Source organism: Cyclopterus lumpus, chromosome 12 (assembly GCF_009769545.1).
Source record: "Cyclopterus lumpus isolate fCycLum1 chromosome 12, fCycLum1.pri, whole genome shotgun sequence".
Lineage (NCBI taxonomy): Eukaryota > Metazoa > Chordata > Actinopteri > Perciformes > Cyclopteridae > Cyclopterus > Cyclopterus lumpus.
This window is the reverse complement of record NC_046977.1, coordinates 8,346,986-8,361,955: the sequence shown is the minus strand read 5'-3', so window position 1 is coordinate 8,361,955 and position 14,970 is coordinate 8,346,986. Positions and strand designations below refer to the sequence as shown.

Here is a 14,970-nt window from a genome sequence, read left to right as displayed (position 1 = left end):
GCTATGCTTTTGGTATTACAACCCATTTTATTTCCTCTATTTAAATATGATTTACAGTAGAGTATGGCCACTGGAATGATCAGTGTCTAGCTTTAAATGTCATGGAAGTCATAACAGTGTAAATATAGTTTGAATAAAGGTAGAAGAGCTTGGATTTAAAATCAGTTGTGCTTACATGGCAGCATTTTAACTATTCATTGATAGGTAAATAGTTTAACAAGCTAAGTAGGTTAGAACTGTGCGTCAAGAGGATATTACCAAGAAGGTTTGTAGTCAGGGAGGAACTTTGTTCTATTTCACACATTTCTTACCCTCTAATATGCTCTGCACACCCACCCCTGTGGAGCGGGGCACTGCAATGTGCATGCACCGGTTAAGCCAATAAGAATGGACACACCTCACGGCACACTCCTGCCTTTTCCATAATATCTAAAACCGTAATTAATTTTCTTTCAGGGGGTGAAAGAGTAACTAAAAAAAGCATGAATACCTGTGGTTAGGGTTGACCTTGACTCTTTTGGCAACTCTGCTTAATTTGCATGACCATCAGAAACAGAGAAATGTTCAGAGAAATGTCAAAAATTAAGAAAAGGTCAATTTAATTGAAAACAGCAACAATCGAGGTCTGTGGATCTAGAGACTAACTAAAAGTAATGTTTAAATACGTTTAGCACCACAAATAGAAGTCCATTTAACTCCACTGGGCAAATACAATGGAACTCAGCATGACCAGATAAAACTACCAGAAACTGGGAAACTATACTTTAGTGAGTGATTTTGGTAAATGTTTAAGGCTGGTTAAGATATTGAGGTCTTTTTGTATTAAAAAAGCATACATAATTGATGTGAGGTCAGCAAGCCAGGCAGAAATATACCCAAGATGCATCCAGAGCTACAGCACCTTCCACCACTTCTCAAGTCAACATGTCTATCGTGATGCATAAACACTTTGTGAAAATGTGCGAGCCAGAAACTCCATGAAGTCCCACAGGACTTTGTTCCATAAAAATGCTTTAGATAATGAGTCGCCTGCATTATTCATGACAATCCGACGGATCCTCCTCATGTTACAGCAACTTATGATTAACTAAATACGGATAATTAACTGTTTATTTCAACTAAAATGGGCTTTTAATCAGCTAAAGGATTAAAAGTTTGTGTTTATTTATTAGTGTGATGTCATTCAAGATTAATCTCTACAGAGTTCAATTCACATCGGCAAGAAGATAGCTTTGTTTCTATCTATACAATTTGATCATGTAATATCTCATGTTGCTATCGCACTTGAAGTTGCCAATACGACTTCCTAAATGCCTAATCGAGATCCATCTCATACTGACGACTGCTGATATAATTCAGGAAGTAAAAGCAGAAGACTCTCTAATGAAGGCCCGTTCCTCTACTGATGAACTGACTTCCTAGCTAAACAAGTTCTGCTGAAGGGCTCAATTTGCACCTGCGGTTGTGATGTAACACAATTGTGTTCATTTATAATTGTGGCACTTGAGTGATAGTCAAGAAAAAGAAAAAGGCACAAAAGGAATAATTGCTTTGAATTAATTGTTTTTCCGCCTGTAGCTAAACGGAGAGACTTTTTGTCAGTAATATTCTGAATCTGAACAGATCAACATTTAGCAGGTGTGTGGCATTAAACTGCTCTATAATATGTTCTCGGTTTTTCGAGCTCCCAATATCTGATCACAACTCGTTTTTAAAGTAAGTGACATACCTTGACTTAATTAATGCCGTGCTGCAATCCCATTCACGTCAGAATAAGCAGATGTGAACAATTGCCTCGGGGGTCCTGTGCTCCCGAGGCAATTGAATTAAGCCTGTGCAGAATCTGAATAGTGAAATTGCAACAACAATTCATGTGATACACATTAGAGAGCAGTTCAGTAGCTTTCTGAATTACAGATTAGTAAACTTCATAGCCTCGAGTATCCGTACACTATATCGGTGAATATTTTTCTCCAAACCAGTATTTTGATTAAAACCTGTATCACTGCATCAGTACCAACAGAACAGCTATCATGTGCACTGGTGATTAGTGTTGATGGATGGTTTAAACTTATATTGCGTGGCGACAGAGTGAAATAATAAATTGCAGTGATTCACAGGCATACAGTGTACTTGTGTACTTTGATACCATTCTTTCCTTTACATTATGTGACCAGTGCAGCCTTCTCTCTGCAGCAACGGCACACAATTTGGTTTTGAAGGGAAATATCACTTTCCAGGCTGGTGTCAGTTGGATTCCATAGATGGGTGATTGTTTTAATCTGCAGCTGATACTCTGACGTGTTTTGTGATGCTCAGCAGCACTGATGCATGCCAGCTCCAACTGGCTGGTTGGATGAAAAATCATAACCCTTATGTTGCCAATATTTGTTTTTTTGCACCGTGAGAGTGCCAAATCCATAACCTTGTTGACACTCCTTCCCTGTTTGTATTAATTTGTTTTGGATCTCTACATGCATAGCCCAAAGTTAAGTTTTTTAATCGTGCTTTGCCTGTCACCGTAGTCCTCTGAAACTAAAAACCTCTCAGGTTTAATTACCTGTGAGGTCTTACAGTGATTCAGTAATTCTTTTAAGAAGAAAAAGAAAATTAAAACAAATGTAAAAAAAAATATGTATATGCTTATCTTCAATTCTAACCAGTTTTTTCAATGAAAAATAAACCACATTAAAATTGCCTAGAGCAAAAAGCATACTGCTTTGCACTACAGGTAGCACACTGCATACTTGTATGCATCCGGCAGTCATATACAGTATGCCCTGTTATACAGCCATATGTGTATGTCATATGTAGTGAGCGTCTGTCCTGATGTCAGCAGTATCAACACTAAGGCTATTGTCATGGAAACAGCTCACAATTGAAGTACAGATGTATATTATTGCCGCTCAAGCTGTAGAGCCATGACTTAGAAATCCATAAACAATTACATGATTTATACTGTATTTATTGGGCCTTGTAAAAAAAAAGGAAAATAAATAAATGGATGTACAGTATTGTGCGACTTTAGGTTTTTCTGGTCCAACAGTTTCTCTTTCAACACAAGTGTGGAGCGCGGGGCTGATCAGACTGACCTGACCTCTCCTGGATCTTCAGTAACCAGCACGTCTGTCTTACAGCTGGCGATGGGGTTGATTGACAGTTCCACCGGTGGCACCACGAAGCTCTTGCTGACTGGCAGCCACAAGCCTTGGCCCAGACTGTAGAATGATCTGTGTTGGCACAACCACAAGACATGAATGTCGATCAAACTGCAGTCACATTATAACATTGTGTTACTTCACACACATTGGACAGTATGTGCATACATGCAGGAATGAAGGGTGGTAAGGGCATGCTAGATAGACAGAGATTTTGTAATCACATGGCTTAGTGTATCATTTAATACATTAAGGGTAATACGTATAATGGGCAATATGGTCATCCTTGTATTCATTTCCTTGCAGGATAATGCAAATGTAATTTTAAGGTAAGTAACAGTATGGTATTGACGTTTTCTATGATTCATCTTTAGAAAACGATGTAATAAAAGCAGAACCACATTCAGCAGGGAAATTAAGTCAGAGCCAATAATTCTCAAGGGAATTTAATTAGCATACTAGTGTAACAGGGAACGCTTATATTGTCAGTCCTGTGTTGCAACTAATTCAATTGGTATTTGCATGCGGTGCATCAAGACGTTTGGAAAAGGATTTGCCGTATTTTTAAATGTAACGTGCGAAACAGCACAATGCGAAGCACGTTTTTTTTAGTGTCATGTGTGCTGAATTATTTTGCTTCGCCAGAGATGTTTTCAGAGGGAAGATTTAAATCCTCAGGAGGCTTTTCACTTGGGAATAAGCTACACATGGTGGGGCCTTACAAATGGCACAGAACACAGCTGTGCTTTGCATCATGTGCATTAATAAGTGCATCTGAGCAGGTGGGCGGCAATATAAAAAATCCCCACTCAGAAACCCAACTTGATTGGCTTCATATGTCAAAAAGCTTGGAAATTACATACAAACCTGTTATTTCACCCTTTCTACATCATGTAAGTCTATCTATGGTAAACATTGCATTCATCCATCCTGTCAAACCTGACGGTATGTACAAGTCCTGATTCCTGGAACGCCGCATTCTTCTCAACTGCCTAACATCGACGTTAAAAAAACCTTCAACTTGTACACAATGCAGCTGCCAGCACATTATTTATAATAAGATAATCAGAATGCATTACATTCATTCTGACCTCCCATCATGAAAATGAAAATCCAAATTTGGCTTCAAAATGTTAAATGACATTGAAATAAATACATTACATTTTCACCCACTATTCTGAGAGGGTTATTCCCTCACTGCCCCTAGCATAAAAAAAGTGAGAGGCATCATTGGTTTCCCACAAAGTTTGGCCATCTGTGAAACCAATCCCTGGACCGACTAACACTGTCACGCCAAAGAGCAATGCAGTCCTTTCTCCTATCCTCCTCAACACAGCAGATACAGAACCACTACAACAGGAACCACATGATTTACACTTGGTTGGTGCGTCTTTACTCACTGTGTCTGCTATCTGTATAAGTGTGTACATGGCTGAAAGTATATGTGGTCTGCTACTGTGTGTGTGTGTGTGTGTGTGTGTGTGTGTGTGTGTGTGTGCAGTTGTCCTTTCATTTTTCTCCTCTCAAAAACTTGAGCGCTTCGACCAAGCAGTCGATTTCTTTACTACCTTTGTGAGTGTGTGTGGGTGTGTATGCCGGCACCATCGGAGTCCCATATCCAACATACTGTAGTGTTTTTAACTGGCACTGGACTGCTGACACTTTAAATGTGCTTTTGTGTTGAACAAATATATTCTGCATTACCTGATTTGATCTGAAGTGGACAGATGCCAAGAAGCTAACTCTACAAGACTTAGTGTGAACAAAGAGCTTTTCCTACCAACATACTGGAGGGGTAATGCACATGAAATCAAGCTAAAACAAATCAGTGTGCATTTGCATTTATAACATTTAACACATATATAACACAAAATGTATAATTACTTTTTTTTGTTGTTTTGCACAAAAATTTCACGATTGGTACTGGAATCCATCACTTCCAAATACCCGTGTACAGTAAATTAGTTTTCAGCTAAAACAAGTGTTTTAGTTAGTCTTGAATAAAACTATATGGAGATTCACTATCAACTTTCGAAAGCTGTTTAGACAAAAAGGCGATATGTCTGTAGGCAACGGTACAAGATGTTGGTATCGGTATAGCTCTGGTTTTCAGTTTCCAATCTCGGAACCTAATAATAATAATACATTTTTATTTGTATTGCACTTTATATTTAGCAGTCTCAAAGTGCTACAGAGCAGTAGCTCTACCAGTTATTATTGTATTTGATTGTTTAGCTTATTATTGGTTTGAAATGATATGGTAAACATATTACTTGTAAAACAAACTGGTTGTACATGTCGTCTCTCAACCAGGCGGATACCTCCGGTTCTAAAAAGACATTAGTAGGCGACTCCTCTTGTTGCAAAAATATGTCTGATTGTATGGCAGTCTATATGAAAATTAATTAATGTGGCGACCTTGTAATTGTACATAGTTTATGGGATCGTAAAAAACATGTGCCACTTGCATTACACATCCAGTCAGTGTGCAAAATAACTGGTTGCAATGGAGGGATCCTGTCTACCAACGTCTTTTCATGAAGTCCCTATCGAGATTCCATAAAGTGCCTGATAACCAACACGTACATCTATAACATGGTGCATAACGCTGGAACATTCAATATTTCAACTACGTGAGTACTATGTGATGGAAGGGCCATATACACCTTAGACAACACCTACGACCACACCTACGACCACATACTCATCATCAACAACACCAAGTGTGTATATATAAACAAAGCATTTGTCTAAAAACACGTAATGAACCAGGTCAGGTTAATCTGGACTATTTGAATGAGGAAAAATAAAATAGAAATAAATGGGTCCTTTGAAACATGTCCCACACAATGGCCCCATCAAGAATGAGAAGAAATTTCTCAGAAATGGCAGTAAAAGTATTTGAAAGGAGACCATCCTGGACATCACCATGGGCTATTTCCCCACACAGGAGCCCATGGGAACGACCTGTATTTGTGTCCATCCAACTATCTGCTCATCGGTATGCTCTGTCACACACACACACACACACACACACACACACACACACACACACACACACACACACACACACACACACACACACACACACACACACACACACACACACACACACACACACACACACACACACACACACACACACACACACACACACACACACACACACACACACACACACACACACACACACACACACACACACAATCCCATTGTGTGTTCACAGTCACAGATGGCCAGCCGCATTCATGCACTCAGGAGATGCACTGGAAGTGAAGGACTCACCTGAAGATCCTCTCGGGGGCCTGCTCCCCTGTCACTAGGTCATAGCCTTTCTCCAGGTTAGCGTACGGCCAAGGACTTGAGGACAGAGAGGAGGGACACATGGCAACATTTCCATGTCATGTTCAACTTTTAAAAATTGATATCACATTCAAATGCGTTTATGTAATGTATAGAATCCTAATGTTGTTTACATTCATAAATACATTACTCCACACTGTGTATATAATACAAAGTAAATCAAATACAAGGTCAAAACTAACATGGCTTGATCATATTTGTGTTTTCATATACCCTCTGTCAGCTGTTACTCCGACAAAACTGTGAAAATGCGAGATGCTGCTGGACTGAATCCAGACGATGAGTGATGGAGTTGAATAACAATGTGGGACCTTTTCAATGAATCAATGAGTGGGCAAGCCAGCTAATTGTCAAACAAGGTCAGAGTGGGAGACAAGGCTCATTTGACTTATTTTTCCTTCCCTATCATGTCAATTTATACAATTAGTCTTTCTTTCTTCTGTGTTCTTCTCCACTTACATATGTATTTCTCTCTTCACGTCCACTCCATCAATATCTTTCTACCCCTGCTGTTTTCTTTCATTACACACTATAACTTCCCTCCTAGCTTCTCCTCCTCCTATCCGTGTTTCTGATTACCTCTTCAAAGTCTTCATTCTCAAGTTAAAAGACCTTACAGGGACATTTGCATGTTTTATCTCATTAACTGCAAATTGCTTATATTTTACATTACTCTGGGCCATTTTTGAAAGCGTACAGTACGTTATTAGATTGATTTCTTACCTTGGTTTCCATTAATTTTAATATTCTCAAGATCAACCGAAAGAGACTTGAAACGTTCTCCAGATAGCTAATCCATCACAGCAAACCATTCACCTTTATTTTATGTAAAGTTAATATTGTGCGCTAATGCAGCTTGGAGTAGGGTACTGCGAAACTAGCCAGAAGGTCATTTAAGTACAAATGAGTTCTTGGATATGAGTGGGTAGAGCAGACAGGACTTACCCTTCGTTCCGACCCCAGTCGCTGCGAACACAGAGGTGTTTATGGACAGGATCAGGGGAATAACCCTCATGACAGCTGCATTCTCCTGCAATAAAGAGAGCGGCACGGTGGTGGATATTCATTCATCCTCGGCATGTGACAAAAAAAAAGACCAAGTAAGTGACCGTGGCCTGCTCATTCATTAGGTGTATATCAAGAAAAGCAGTTCACTCGCTATCTTCATTTCCAGCTACATTTTTTTATGGTGAACCAAACTGGAGTGGATTTACATTGATACCATTAGCTGGGATATTTCCTGGAATATTTTACAAAACGTAAGGCAATCATTCTGTTGTATTGTTCATCATCAGTGGAACGAGCAGAGACACTCAAGACGGCTATTTTGTTTTGGAACAGGAGGCTGCCGGTCGAGCTGCTTGGGTCAGTTTGTACATCTCTGGCTACCTGCTGCTGACTCACCAGCAACACATTGAGTTAAAAAACCACACTTTGCTGTTATATGTCATCATACATCCTTTGTTTGGACATCAACAGTGCCTGGTTCCCCTCTGTATCTGTATACACACTCCTGTTACTACTACTCAGATAACATTAAACACACACATGGATAGGTCATTTGTTTATATCATGTATTCTATCAGTTTTTAGTAAAGATTGAAAGGCTTTAGTGTTGTGTATGACACATTAAATATCCAGAATACACTGCATGTGTGGATTGATGCATTTGTGAAATGTTAAGTAAATGACAGCTTCACCAACTATTAGCACTGTTCCCAAGATTAAGCTACTGACTGCTTTCTGTTGACCTGCAGTATAATACTGGCATCACACTGGAAAGAAGTGTCATGGCCAACGCCATTCACATTTCATCACCAAGTGTTTAATAATGTACTGGTGAAGTTCATGGGTTTAAGACTCACTCACAGATTGATGCACCGCGAGGACACAGAGAAGCAATAAACATGTTTTTATTCGCTCGTAGCTGCTTCACGCGCCCTCGCTGAACGGGGAGCAGGCGCTCTGGAAATGGCTCCCCTTTAAAATCAGTAACATTCAAATACTGTCGACATTTTCAAATAGAAGATGAGTGTAAAGATCGCAGGATAATAGCTGCAGCCATGATGATCATTTGTTTTTAGAATATTTGTACAGAACAGTATATTTCTTCTGAGTCGTTATGGAAAGGTAACCTTGGTTGTCATGGTTACAATAATGGGAAACAAACAGCCATCTCCGTTGTTAAAGTCACACACTGTAAATGATTTGGTTGTTTTCACAGTAACACTGCTGTATTCTCAACAGTTTAGTTCTGCATATGTTGTGTACAGTATGTTACTGAAGACAAGCAATGCATGCTGGGAAAAAATAACTGTAAATCTTAATATAGTGATACTAACATCTCCAAATGAAAAGACTGTCCTTGATTTGAGTGCAACATTTTGTTTCATTGTACATCTTAAGAACTTCTTTGCGACTTCCACTTTAGACTCAAGGAGTTTTATTAATTATGGCGAGGGAACTTAGTCTATGTTTCATTCACTGGCTAGTTTTTGTTGATCTGACAGTATACATTTTACAGTGCACTCATCCACCCTGACATCCTCCCTCTGCAAACGTTTGGCACACTACGTCCTCCTTTGTTCCTGAGAGGAAAGAGTCATAACTCGTATTGTGGATAGAGAGCTTTGTCACTTGAAGGTAAACACATTGTGTTTTTAGGGCATTTGCTGAAGCGATTGATGCTGTTGTTTTTCTTGGGGAGACATTTCCTTTGATTTCATACTCCAAGGCACGCAAACATGTATTCTGTTCATGGCACAGAGACATAAGCACACACACACACACACACACCTCTATTTCTGCTACCCCATTGCATACACATTTAACCTAAGTACTTTTTTTCCTGACTGCCAGAGGCACTGCTTAATAAAATCCATCTTGCACATGTGCAGTCAGATCGCATGTTACCAGTTACACACTGGAAAGGTTGTAAGGAGGGAAGTTTCTCTCGCTTTCCTTTCCCTTCTTAGTCTGCCAGAATTGGCTTTTTCATTAGTAGTCCGTTAGTGTTTAGGCTGACAATAGCACCTTTAACTTGAGATTCATTTCTTACATATGCAATGGGAAAAATGTACATGGCAAACGCTCATTCGCTAAAGAAAATGCCTGACTGCACTTGTGATTAATTGGAGAGGGGAGATGGGAGTCGGCTGCTTCCAGGAGCACCAGTGACAAGTGACTGTGCCTTCTGCTGACAACCGTTAGACTCGGCTTGTGTTCGGTTCATGAGGAAGCGTCTAATAGGACATGGCCAACACATTTTACACTACAAAAAGTCAATCAGTGCCTCAATTACCAGTGCCTCCGTCATGTAATGCATCCCCTTGAAGCCCCAAACACCTGCTTGTATTTGGACATATTACTGGATATTTTCAATGTTTACATGGAACTTGATTTCTTATTCAACTAAAATAAAATAATACTAAGTGTGTATCATTGTATAGAATGCAATACGATGACAATAGCGTGGATTATTTCATATACTTGAATATTAATATTCCAATGCAGCTTTGAAAAATTCCAACCGGCTTATTCACAGTGACAAATTGTTGCTCATGACTGTAATTGGATATTTGAGAAGTTGGTCTTTGTGCAATTTAGAATTGGACACTCCTCATTTAGAAGTGAGCAGAGTCCACACCATGTGATAACAATACTGGCAACTGTATTAAATGGCAGTAAAGAGAACGCACACTCAACTGAGCGTGGATCATTGGTTTACATGTGTATCCTACACATATGAACACAATGCACATATTGCACAGCCATATATGTGTGAAGGACTGGAGGCTGCAGAGGGACACAATCACTCAGTCGCGTCCACCCGCACGGAAGCGCAGTGTAATCTGAGGCACACCTGGCAAGTAATCAGTGGAATGTGTTTCTTTCCTTTATGCAAATACCTTTGAGGGAGGATGAAGCAATTAATGGGAAGAGATATGTCTGCCTGATTACACATTCTGCTGGATTAACTGACCTTTAGACAACTTGCACGAATGAGTTGTGTGCAGCAGTTTGGTTCAGATAGAGTACAGGCATATTAAAAAAAGAGAGCTTGTGGTTGAGAAGAGAAACTGAAACTGACTGTAGAAATTCTTGAGAGAGCTCAGAGGGAGTAGACAACAAGCTGAGCAAACCACAAAACAATAGGATCTTATTTGTTTATTTGATAAGGGACAGTGCACATTAATATAAACATTTGTGTAAATGTGCCAGAGTTAGCCAAGAGGCTATTTTTCATCTGAAGAGGAGGAGTTGAGCAGAATTAGTGAATAAAAAATAAAAAAACAGTCTCTTAAAAAGATAAAGCCAGCAGAGCAGTACAACACCACACAAGGAGGAGACGTGGAGTTGGGATTGTGTGGTCATTAAATTTGAACTTCACTGAGCTGCTAATGTGCTATGCCAACTGCAGTCATTTTTACATTTATAGAGTGCAGTTGGCTGGAGTTAAGTTGGGATTCGAGAGATTCGAGAGCGACACGAGCCACGCCAGCACATCTGTTACGCTACTGGTTTGGAACAGTTGCTGATGTGGTGGCTCATTGATTTATTTATTGTATATAATCGGTGTTTCCAGTGGGCTTTCATGTCGTTCTATTTTCTAATATCTTAGGAATTCATTTAATGGCTCCAATTGCATTACTGTTGATTACTTCTTGTTATGATTATGATGAAATGTAACTTTGTATGTTATAGAATTGCATTACTGAATTAAGTGGAGAGGCCACAATATGCAGTGCAGTTAATATTTAACATGGTCTTCTTTTGATTTCAATACATTTTATGGCCAGAATATGTGTAACTAGATTGCTATATTTAGATGGATAAAACCTCTTTGGGATCTCTTTCTCACTGATGGAGCTGACACAGAGGTTATAGCCCTATCAGGAGCCATTCTAATAAAGCTTTTAGCTGCAGGGGGACTTATAGGTTAAAAAAAACACCTTACTCTGAAGAAAAAGAGAGTGGCGTTTGGAAAGGGTCTTTAACTGCTCCTTCAGATAGCCAAAAGCCCACAGCTCCGAGGACAAAATAAAGAAAGTCTGCACATGCAGTGATGATGCAGCTCACTGGATGCGGCTGGTGGATTGTTTTTAATCTATGGGCCACATTTTTCTCAATCAGATCCAACGACAGATAGGTCATGCACAGAAATACTTAATCAATGAGTCGACTGTAAACAGAAGACATTTGAGTTATGACAATTAATTAATTAATTGCCTATTAAACAGACGGAGCATAACTGTTCATATCTAAATCATAGTTTTAATTAATTAATTTAAAGGGCAAGCTTAAATAAAATGTACACACCTACATATATGTTTATTAATTATTTTATTTATTTTATTTTGACACAATATTTTAAAGACTTACTTAAACAAATTTAGACTTTTAGACACTGACAGAAATAAGTTGATAACCTAACTAATATTATACTATATTACAAACTAAAGTAATTCAGGATCTTCAGAATCATAAAATGTCATTATTAGGACGACATATTAGGGCAGTAAATAACAGTCTTTGCCAACATTAAGGGAATAAATACTTTAATATTCCAGCAAACAATTTTGAAGAAGAAGCTTGGTCCAGCTGAAGTGTGAGGGCTGTTGTTGGCTGCAGACTGCTGTGTTAAAGATATTAACTACTTCTACTCTACTACTACTCTTCTGCAGTTCCTTGCTTTCTCGAAATGTTTGGAAATTGAGATTTCCCCTGAAATATGAAACAATCTGCTGTGCATAGAGCCTGTTCAGTGATGCCAAACGTTATGGTTGACTGATTGAACCATGTCGGTGGCCTAATTTAGAGCTAATCACCTGAGATTGGAAATGGCCATTTAATGGAAACAATTATCCAACTGTGCTCACCCAGTCCCTTTCTTGTTACACTCCAGCTAGGTTTCTACACCGACACACAACCTGACACTGCATATGGAGATAAACACCAATATTAGATTGCCAATAGAATGTGTCACTATTGTGTCACTGTTGTGTTCTCATTCCCAACCTCTTTCCTTTCTCTCACTGTAACCATCCTTCTGTTCTAAATTAATAGCCAACATCTAAAAGAAGTTCAAGTGGCAATTACTTCAGAACCAAAATCCTTTCTCTTCACTCTTTCATCTGTTTAACAAACCTCATTTTACCAAAATACGCATTTCATTATAATGATTTCTAATCTCTCACTGTGGCCGTTTGTATAATGTTCACATTTCAAGGGTCATAGTACGGGGACATAAAATAGTTATTGTTGTCTTGATGCAAATGCACACTTGTTGTATAACATTTCCAGGACCCAAATTCTAACCAAAGTCCTCTGGCAGATGTAACACAAGTGTTTTCTCCTTGGAAGGATGAAGCTGGTTTACATGGTAAGACGGTCCAGCGGTTTCTCTTCCAATTAGGTAAGGTTGGAGGAGCCAAGGAGACATCATTTTAAATGATGAAAACAAAAGGGCAGTTGAGGAGCTTCTTAGGTCTTTATGAGGTTAGTTAGGATGATAGATGGAAAGGTTGTGAATGCAAGCTATTCCCCCTTAGTAGGCCATATAACTAGATAGGACACACTGATAAATGAAGACATTAACTCATAATAAGTGTGAGTCATCACGTTGCATATATTACATATTTATGGATGCCTTCTATTTTCAACCCATTTACAGGGACTTTTTATTACGTTCTCAGTATCAAGCTGTTATTACAGCATCAGTTGCTACGAAGACGATCCATTGTCAACGTCTAACTGCAGTCATCTAGATCCTATGCAGCTATCAGGCAATAGAAACAGTTGCATCATCCCATTTATCCACTAACCTTTTTAGTCAGAGGATGAAGGTGAGGGCAGGGAGGATTGATTATCCAGGCACAGTGATACTGTGACTAGTAGGCCCAGTGGCAGTCAACCAGCGTGAAACTGAAGCAGGAAGACTTGGTGAAAAGATACCCGTCAAAAGTGAGACTGCCAGAGTCTCTGTATATGTTTGGGGAAAACTGATGGATGCGATTGGGTCAAATGTGTTTATTTCATGTTCCCAGGTGAAAGGTGGGCATCTTTAAATGATTAAATGAAGATTAGAAACAAAGTTTACAGCTTAATGTGGGACATTGGCAGCCACAATGGGAGTATCAAATGCACGTAGATGTCATTTGACCCTTTCACCTGTCTGTAAGCAGCAATCGGCCCTTTTTTGAATTCCTGAAATGTACAACAGACAAATTCTTATTTCGAATCTCTGTGCAAATGTCACCATGTCCAAGGTCAGTTTTTGTTAGGACAAGCAGGACTGCTGATAGCACCCCCACACCCAGCTGTGTTTCTATTTTTGCAAGATTAAAAAAAAAATTATATATATATATATACATATATATATGTGTTGCACCTCAGTCAGCCACAGTTTTTTTCTAATATTATAGTCATGTTTGGGGTTTACTTTATTGTATCACTATACACATACACTTTCACACACATTTCTGTGTTTTGAACATTGCACAGTCAGTTACATCCAAACATCACCAGTCCACATGTGCATGGTTTAATGCACTTATTGTAAGTCGCTTTGGATAAAAGCGTCAGCTAAATGACATGTAATGTAATGTAATGTGTGTGTGTGTGTGTGTGTCTTTGACGGCTTGTTTTGAGTTTTCCATATTTAACAAGACTCGCCCGAGCAGGTGCACTTCTGTCACTTGACAAAATATAAAAGACGCACTTTAATATTGCTTATTGTTAGGCCAGAATGGCAGCATGCTCAAAAGACAGAGCAGAGCTTCCCTCTGTGATTTACACTTTGAAATTTCCCCACCAGTGGTTCGCCCCATTGTTGGAATTGCAGTACAAGTGCTTGGATGAAAGACGTAATTTCAGGTATTGTGCGTGTGTGTGCGTGCGTGTGTGTGTGTGCACGTGCCTGCGTGCGTGTTCATTGTTGAATGCCATTGTACGGCTGCTATGATGCATGCTACAGGACAGTGATGGAAATAGAAAGCTCTTTCGAAACATCTGTAATTCGGTTGTGGAGTGGGTGTGGATGCCCTGGGGAAATACAACATACTCTCGAGCAGATTACTGATCAAATAATCTAGCTGCTAAAAAGGACGCATACAAAAAAAGCAGAATAGGTGGAGAGATACAAAGAGACAAGGGGAGTCAGAAGTACTGATTAAGTGAGAATGCCGAATGTACTTGGGTCTGGATAAGTACATGACCTCATCATTGAATTTAAACTATTATTGATCTCACAACGCATTAACATACAGGGATTGATGGAATCTTACACACACATGTACGCACACATTCACAATCCACAAACACGTTCCAACTCCATCTTCTGCATCTTCATGTGTACCGAGTGAGTTGAGTGTCTGGAGCTCTAATACATAATGCATTAGCCCACAACATGCCCTTGACCAGGGTGACATACATTTCACATACATTACAG

The 14,970-nt window shown here is 39.3% G+C and overlaps 1 protein-coding gene across 1 annotated transcript in view; it reads right to left on the bottom strand.

The window, feature by feature from the left end:
* Window positions 1–14,970, bottom strand: part of LOC117740635 (astrotactin-2-like) — a 227,485-nt gene that overhangs the window by 97,073 nt on the left and 115,442 nt on the right. Inside the window, exons 8-10 of the mRNA XM_034547153.1 lie at window positions 7,467–7,551; window positions 6,444–6,518; window positions 3,093–3,230 (exon numbers count right to left, since the gene is read on the bottom strand). Coding sequence (XP_034403044.1) covers window positions 3,093–3,230; window positions 6,444–6,518; window positions 7,467–7,551 — 298 coding nt within the window. The remainder of the gene's footprint in view (window positions 1–3,092; window positions 3,231–6,443; window positions 6,519–7,466; window positions 7,552–14,970) is intronic.